At 41.9% G+C, this 9,264-nt stretch overlaps 1 protein-coding gene across 1 annotated transcript in view; it reads right to left on the bottom strand.

Moving 5' to 3' along the window:
* Positions 1 to 413: 413 nt before the first annotated feature.
* The window catches only part of LOC115152968 (piggyBac transposable element-derived protein 4-like), a 44,533-nt gene continuing 35,682 nt past the window's right edge, over positions 414 to 9,264 (bottom strand). The window contains exon 3 of the mRNA XM_029697928.1: positions 414 to 2,278. Coding sequence (XP_029553788.1) covers positions 529 to 1,761 — 1,233 coding nt within the window. The 5' untranslated portion in view covers positions 1,762 to 2,278 and the 3' untranslated portion in view covers positions 414 to 528. The remainder of the gene's footprint in view (positions 2,279 to 9,264) is intronic.

Here is a 9,264-nt window from a genome sequence, read left to right as displayed (position 1 = left end):
AAACCCAGCCTAAAACCCCAAACAGCAAGAAATGCAGATGTAGAAGCACGGTGGCTAGGAAAAACTCCCTAGAAAGGCCAAAACCTAGGAAGAAACCTAGAGAGGAACCAGGCTATGAGGGGTGGCCAGTCCTCTTCTGGCTGTGCCGGGTGGAGGTGGGACAGGTAGCACGTCCGGTGATCAGGTAAGGGTTCCATAGCCGCAGGCTGAACAGTTGAAACTGGAGCAGCAGCACGGCCAGGTGGACTGGGGACAGCAAGGAGTCATCATGCCAGGTAGTCCTGAGGCATGGTCCTAGGGCTCAGGTTCTCAGAGAGAAATAAAGAAAGAGAGAATTAGAGAGAGCATATTTAAATTCACACAGGACACCAGATAAGACAAGGGAAATACTCCAGATGTAACAGACTGACCCTAGCCCCCCGACACATAAACTACTGCAGCATAAATACTAGAGGCTGAGACAGGAGGGGTCAGGAGACACTGTGGCCCCATTTACACACTTTCAATATTTGGAAGACCCTACGTCCTCTACACAATATTGTGCTGCTTATGCCATGTGCCATAGCAGTCTCTTTCTGCTGTAAAGCAAAGGGTCACCAAGCATGTGGTGCAGGTGATGGGGGACTTCATTTTGCAGAGAACACAACGACGCCTCCATGCTGTGCCCTTTTGGCCCTGAGGCACATCCATGCCTGCAGAAATACATTTGGGCAGATGAACACTTGTTGCAGGAGCAGAAGGGACAGGTAGGACAGGTGCAACAGGTGCAACAGGTGCAGTGGTGCTGTAGTCAGCAAGCTCCCAGATGAGCAGCTCTCTGAAAGCTAGCTGTGAGATGGGGGGCTTTCCACAGCTCTTAGCAATTTCCTTGTGTAGGATGAATGCATTCACTACAGCAATGTCGATGAAATGGTAGAAGAACGTCTTGTACCATTTTGTCGTCTTGTGCAGAACATTATAATAGCCTATCAGCGCATCTGACAGGTCCACACCGCCCATGCTCTTGTTGTAGTCCTTCACAGCAGCTGGAATGGGGACATTCTTTGTGGTCCATGCCCCATTAGCGCTCTTCACCCGCCTGACTACGTTATCACCACTGAAGGATTTGTGGATTGTTGAGCACATCACCACCTCTCTGGTATCCATCCACTTTACAAAGAGAAGGCCATCTTCACGGATCCATCGCATGGTATCCCGCTCAGCGCGCTTAGGCATGTCATTCACCTTTGTCTTCGGAAAGCCCACCTTGTTGGTGCGAATGGTGCCACAAGCCCATACATGCCGCTTCTTCAGGTCTGTAAACAGGGTAGGGCTTGTGTAGAAGTTATCCACAAACAGTTTGTAGCCCTTCCCCAGCAGTTGAAAATCCAATAACTCCATTACAGAGTCGTAGCTAAGTCCCTTACCGGTAGCACAAGTGTTCTTCCCCTCATAAACGAAGAAATTGCAAGTGTAGGCACACACAGAATAACCCAAAACAAACAGCTTGTAACCCCACTTGGTCGGTTTGTTTCTCATATATTGTTTGAGGCTGATTCTGGCCTTTGAGGCTACCATCTTCTCATCTATGGACAGGTTCTGTGCAGGCTGAAAGTAGGTCTTGCAGGCATCAACAATGCTGAGGTAGAGAGGCTTGATTTTGCAGAGTCTATCAAATGTTGCTGTACCTTTCTTCTTGTCATTTTCTTCATCATCTTTTGGGTCGCTGATATGAAGTGCCTGTGAGAGAACCAGAAACCTTTTGCATGACATGGCAGTCATGGGGAAAGGCAGTTGGTAGAGAGATGATGTTTTTCAGTAGTCCCTCAGGGTTTTCAGCTTCACCAGCCCCATGTAGATGACCAGTGAAAGGTAGCAGAAAAAGTCAGACATGCAAATGGGATTCCATGCTACTTTTTTGCCTGCTTGCTTCTTCGCCCCATACTTATTTGTGTTAGACACGAGAGAATCTACAACTGATGATGTGAAAAATAACTGAAAAAGCTGAAGGGGGCTGTAACCTGCAGTCATGTTCAGCTGTGGTCCTGGCTTCCTTTTCGGCCTAAATGTTGGTTGAGGTGGCTCCACGTCTGCTTCGAGGACAGTGTGCCAACGCCCGTCTGCCCCTTTGTTTGCAGGTTGCACACTTCCCCTCCTCCGCTTCTTTGTCAGTGCCTTCCCACCTCTAGATGGCCCAGGAGGTGTGGAGCCAGAGACAGCAGGGGTCCGGCTGGATGGACCAGCTTCAGTGGGGGATGGACACCTTGACATTGGGGGCTCCCAATCTGAGTCTGTGGCACTGTGAAAGAAAAAAGTTCAGTTAGAATAGTTTCACGCATGAGCCCAGGTATAATAAACAGATATATATAGAGTACAGGGAACATAGTCAGTCACTAGGTTGAAGTGCTGTTCCATTTCACTCTGGCCATTGTTGTGGGCCTGCCCTCCCCTCCCCTCAACAGCCTCAAATAGGCTCTTTCATGTGGGGGTGGGGTGGAGTGGCAGACACATGCATCTCAGCCATGCTCCCTCTAATCCACAATATGTAGATTCAGTGGTCGCTGTGTGGGTTTGCTGTTACATTCTTCTCCATTCCATTTATTTTATATATATATATATATTTTATATATATATTTATTTTATATATATATATTTATTTTATATATATATATATTTATTTTATATATACATACACATATATATATACATATATATATAAATACACACACACACATAAAATAAATATATATATATATATATATATAAATACACACACACACACACACACACACACACACACACATATACATATATATATATATATATATATATTTATATATATATATACACACATAGTCTATGGGTCATACGCATACATACAAACATACCCCCACCCACAATGTATAGCCAATGAGTACTTTACACATTTCATTACATTTTTATATATTGCAAATAAAATTTAAAAAATCACGAATAAGATTTTATATTATTAATTTCAAACAACGGCATTAGCATGAGAATAAATTACCGGTTCAAAGCGATGTCCTCTCCGTGCAGAAAATAATCTTCCATTTGGGAGTCATAGCTACTATGCTCGCTAGCTGAATCTTCTTCCAGGAGCAACTCTGTCTCACTTTCCCTATCTATTTCGTCAATAATCTGGAGTACATCTGTATATCTAGACTTGGATTTTGCTTTCCCTGATTTAGTCGCCATAATGTTCGATATAAAAAGTAGCTAATGATGCGTTTCACCGAAATACTGCTGTGCGTAACGAGCGTGGCTCCTTCCTCTATGAGTGTTCAATTGCGAAATACCCTCTTTACGCCCGAGTTTACTACTTGGGCTGGTCTTCCAACACACAAACATCACATATTGCCGTTTACCTCAGCTCATTGGCTATCTACCCAGCTAGATTTCAAGACGATCAGTGGTCATTGGGTTACAATACAGTCAATCAAAGGAACAGCGCTCATATAATTGGTGCACAATGAGGTCATTACATGTTGTCTTCAAATTGGTTTCTTTCGGTCAATAGGTCCCACAAAAAGAACCATCAAGTGTGGTTGTGTTACAAACAATCAGTTGATTGCAATGAAACCTAACTTGACTGGATAAAAGCACGTTTAGTGAGTGTATTTACATCGAATGCTTCGGAGAAAGTTGAATGAGACGGAATTCACGACACAAGCGGTTCACAAAATGTTTCGTGTTAGGCTATAAAAATGGATTTTATCAAACAAAAGACCATTAATTATGTAACAGTGAGCCTTGGGATTGCAAACAGAGGAAGATCTTCAAAGGTAAATTATTTATTTTATTGCAATTTGTGATTTTGTTACGCATGTGCTGGTTGAAATAGTATTTTGTTATGGGGCTCTCCACTCAGATAATCGCATCGTATGCTTTCACAGTAAATCCTTTTAAAAATCTTTCAAGGCAGTTAGATTACCAAGATTCTAGGCTTTTGAACAATGTGAGACACTTGTATTTTCATGAACGTTTAACCTCTCTAGGGTAGGTGGGACTAAATCGTCCCAACTACGTAACAGCCAGTGGAATCCTGTGGCGCGTTATTCAAATACCTTAGAAATGCTATTACTTCAATTTCTCAAACATATGACTATTTTACACCATTTTAAAGACAAGACTCTCGTTAATCTAACCACACTGTCCGATTTCAAAAAGGCTTTACAACGAAAGCAAAACATTAGATTATGTCAGCAGAGTACCCAGCCAGAAATAATCAGACACCCATTTTTCAAGCTAGCATATAATGTCACATAAACCCAAACCACAGCTAAATGCAGCACTAACCTTTGATGATCTTCATCAGATGACACTTCTAGGACATTATGTTATACAATACATGCATGTTTTGTTCAATCAAGTTCATATTTATATCAAAAAACAGCTTTTTACATTAGCATGTGACGTTCAGAACTAGCATACCCCCCGCAAACTTCCGGTGAATTTACTAAATTACTCACGATAAACGTTCACAAAAAACATAACAATTGTTTTAAGAATTATAGATACAGAACTCCTCTATGCACTCGCTATGTCCGATTTTAAAATAGCTTTTCGGTGAAAGCACATTTTGCAATATTCTAAGTAGATAGCCCGGCATCACAGGGCTAGCTATTTACACACCCACCAAGTTTAGCCCTCACCAAAGTCAGATTTACCATAAGAAAATGTTATTACCTTTGCTGTTCTTCGTCAGAATGCACTCCCAGGACTTCTACTTCAATAACAAATGTAGGTTTGGTTCAAAATAATCCATAGTTATATCCAAATAGCGGCGTTTTGTTCGTGCGTTCAAGACACTATCCGAAAGGGTAAAGAAGGGTGACGCGCCCGACGCGTTTCGTGACAAAAAAATTGTAAATATTCCATTACCGTACTTCGAAGCATGTCAACCGTTGTTTAAAATCAATTTTTATGCAATTTTTCTCGTAAAAAAGCGATAATATTCCGACCGGGAATCTGTGTTTTAGCTCAAAGATAGAGAAAATAAAAACATGAGGTCGCCCCGTGCACGCGCCTCAGGCTCATTGTCCTCTGATAGACCACTTACCAAAGGCGCTAATGTTTTTCAGCCAGGGGCTGGAATTACATCATTCAGCTTTTTCCCGGGTTCTGAGAGCCTATGGGAGCCGTAGGAAGTGTCACATTACAGCAAAGATCCTAAGTTTTCAATAAACAGAGCCAAGAAGCCTTTAGGGTGTTTTCTATCCAAAGCCAATAATTATATGCATATTCTAGTTTCTGGGCAGTAGTAAAAACCAGATTAAATCGGGTACGTTTTTTATCCGGCCGTGTAAATACTGCCCCCTAGCCCTAACAGGTTAATATGACTATTTATGTAGAGTTCTGCCATTTCACCGGATGTTGTCGCGGGATCAGCGCATCAAGAAGTTAAATTGTTTAACTTGGGTCAAACGTTTCGGGTAGCCTTCCACAAGCTTCTCACAATAAGTTGGGTGAATTTTGGCCCATTCCTCCTGACAGAGCTGGTGTAACTGAGTCAGGTTTGTAGGCCTCCTTGCTCGCACACGCCTTTTGAGTTCTGCCCACAAATTTTCTATAGGATCGAGGTCAGGGCTTTATGGTCACTCCAATACTTTGACTTTGTTGTCCTTAAGCCATTTTGCCACAACTTTGGAAGTATGCTTTGGGTCATTGTCCATTTAGAAGACCCATTTGCGACCAAGCTTTAACTTCCTGACTGATGTCTTGAGATTTTGCTTCAATATATCCACATAATTTTGCTCCCTCATGTTGCCATCTATTTTGTGAAGTGCACCAGTCCCTCCTGCAGCAAAGCACCCCCACAACATGATGCTGCCACCCCCGTGCTTCACGGTTGGGATGGTGTTCTTCGGCTTGCAAGCCTCCCCCATTTTCCTCAAAACATAATGATGGTCATTATGGCCAAACAGTTCCATTGTTGTTTCATCAGACCAGAGGACATTTCTCCAAAAAGTACGATCTTTGTCCCCATGTGCAGTTGCAAACCGTGGTCTGGCTTTTTTATGGCGGTTTTGGAGCAGTGGCTTCTTCCTTGCTGAGCAGCCTTTCAGGTTACGTCGATATAGGACTTGTTTTACTGTGGATATAGATACCTTTGTACCTGTTTCCTCCAGCATCTTCACAAGGTCCTTTGCTGTTGTTCTGGGATTGATTTGCACTTTTCGCACCAAAGTACGTTCATCTCTAGGAGACAGAACGCGTCTCCTTCCTGAGCGGTATGACGGCTGCATGGTCCCATGGTGTTTATACTTGCGTACATTGTTTGTACAGATGAACGTGGTACCTTCAGGCCTTTGGAAATTGCTCCCAAGGATGAACCAGACTTGTGGAGGTCTACAATTGTTTTTCTGAGGTCTTGGCTGATTTATTTAGATTTTCCCATGATGTCAAGCAAAGAGGCACTGAGTTTGAAGGTAGGCCTTGAAATACATTCACAGGTACACCTCCAATTGACTCAAATTATGTAAATTAGCCTATCAGAAGCTTCTAAAGCCATTACATAATTTTAAGGAATTTTCCAAGCTGTTTAAAGGTACAGTCAACTTAGTGTATGTAAACTTCTGACCCACTGGAATTGTGATACAGTGAATTATAAGTGAAATAATCTGTCTGTAAACAATTGTTTGAAAAATTACTTGTCATGCACAAAGTAGATTGTCCTAACCAACTTGCCAAAACTATAGTTTGTTAACAAGAAATTTGTGGAGTGGTTGAAAAACGAGTTTTAATGACTCCAACCTAAATGTATGTAAACTTCAACTCTATATACTGTAATGACTATTATGATTTTATTTCAGAGTAAGTGTAAAAAAAAATCTTATAATGACAAAAGCATCCCTATACAGTGTTGGATTCGGGCTAAACTTTGAACATTGAGATATTAAAGACATGATAGATCAGACGCATAGTATATAAAGTAGTGAGATCTGTAGAAAGACAGAGTGGCTGTGGAATGTGCTGGGTGGACGGGAGAGTCACGGGAGTGCGATAGGTGATACGAGAGGACATCTGTGGATTAGGTGAAGGAGGGGTTGAGGTCAGGTCAGGTCAGATCCCCTGAAGGGAGTAATAATGGTTTTAGTATCCTGTTACCCTCTTCCTGTGGAACCATACGATGTAAGGATTAGAGAGAAGGAGTGTCCAAAGTGGGGTATATATACTTGTGATGGTGAGAACATGTTTTTGTCTGAATACAGCTGTGTCGACCCTTTGGGAAGAATTAAACTTGGTCAAGCTTCTCTAGTATCTGAGTTATTTACTTTGAAAAATAAGAACCTAACAACAGTAAACATGTATCCAAAATTAAGTTGCTGGGGTCTTTTTGATGGGGCAGACGCTTTTATCCAAAGTGACAACAGTGACTCCACACATTTTCATATGTGACCCCAGTGGGAATCATACCCACCACTCTTGTGTTGCTAAAGCCATGCTCATACTGAGTCACACAGGACCACTACAATACACAAGTACAATACAAACTGTAAAATACAATACATGACTACAGTACAGGGGAAAGATCCCCATGAGTGTGCCACCCTCCTTCAGGCCATGGATGAGGCATGCGATGACATCTTTCCAGACCAATGTCACACTTGGATTCGTCATGCCAAAAGTTTTTCCCCAGCTGCATGAACAATGAAGACATTTACAGCAATGTCGAAGAGAACCTATGGCCAAATGCTCATGACAGGCCGGATGCAAACTAGTGCCTGCTAAACATTATGTTTATTTTATGTTTTATTTGATTACAGTACACCTATCTTGTAATTATATTGGAACAATACATTTTTTTTTTTTTGCATCAATGATTGTGAACGATGTCTTCAGGGATCACAACTTTGATAACACATGGGATAGAAATTATGGAAATGTGATTTTCAGTCGGTAGTGCAAGTGTATTGCCTAATGTAAAAACGGTGTAACATAGTGTAATCTACATTACTATAGCATATTACATTGAAAGGACAATAAAAAAAAATGATCTAGCATTTTTTGCTATTGGGTTAACTGGTTGTTAAAACAACTACATTGACAAGATATCATTATGTTGTGTTTTGGTGAAATGTTAAGCCCCCTATTTACTGTGCATTCAGAAAGTATTCTACCCCTTGACTTTTCCCACATTTTGTTGTGTTACAGCCTGCATTTAAAATGTATTAATAGAAAAGATGGTTGTGTGTGTGTTTCTTTGTGAACCCAACAGAAGAGGATTTACTGGAAGTTGGTGAGTTCCTTTCTACATGTTCCCATGGTTTGTAAATCACTGAACACACCACAACGAATTACTATACCACCTCCCCATGTTCTCCACACTCCTCTATCACCTCTGGACGTCCTCTCCTCCTCTCCTTTTCTCCTACACTCCTTCTCTCCTCTCCTTGCAGCTAAAGCAAAGATAATCCTCTCACATGTGCCTTATAGTTAGAGAGATTACAGTGTCTACAGTGTTGCTATAGAATGGTGGCTGGTGACGGATGAGGAGAACGTGAGACTTTATCAAGGTTAGAATCTCAATTTCATTTCCTTGATTCTTTGATTCCTTGCGTCCTCTCGCCTCCTTCTCAAAACCCATTGGATGAGAAGGTCAGAGGTCCCTCCTCAAGACTCCTGTGATCACCTTTTATAAAAATGAAAGAACTATTTACACATAACTATAAAAGGCATTGCCCTCGACTCACGTTGGTTGATAGCCCTCTCCTTATATACAAAACTATACAAATTAACAACTTTTTATATAAAACTATAGAAGGCAAGTAGGATTTATATAACTCTATAAACCTATAAAAGTGACTGGACCCTGAATAACCCACGTCGGGCCTATCATGCAATAACTCACAACTATAATAAGGTCTGGGGGAGAGAGGGAAGTAGGGAAAGAGTGTGAGAGAGGGAATGAGGAAGGGACTTAGTGAGTGAATGAGTGAGGTTGGGAGTCCTGATGGAGACACTGAGTGGGAGAGAGGGAGACTGTACGACAGGGCTTTCCCCAAACTCAGGTTTTAAGACTTCCCACTCCAGAGCCTGTGTGTGTGTGGCTAGCGGTTTCCTCTTAGGGAGCATACTGTTTGATTTTTTTCCCATGCAGTCACAAGGGCCCCCCTGAGACACACTTATTTACCCTTCAGTAAGCCTGCAGAGGGACTCTTTCCATGTTCGGTCAGTTAGCACTTGTAGGTAAATCTCTCTCTCGCTCTCTCTGCTTGTAGATATTGCTATAGCCAACTGCCTTGTCCTATACAGTCGTGGCAA

The sequence above is a fragment of the Salmo trutta genome, chromosome 18 (assembly GCF_901001165.1).
Source record: "Salmo trutta chromosome 18, fSalTru1.1, whole genome shotgun sequence".
Classification (NCBI taxonomy): domain Eukaryota; kingdom Metazoa; phylum Chordata; class Actinopteri; order Salmoniformes; family Salmonidae; genus Salmo; species Salmo trutta.
Note: the sequence above shows the minus strand (reverse complement) of the source record. Positions and strands in the feature narration are given on the sequence as shown.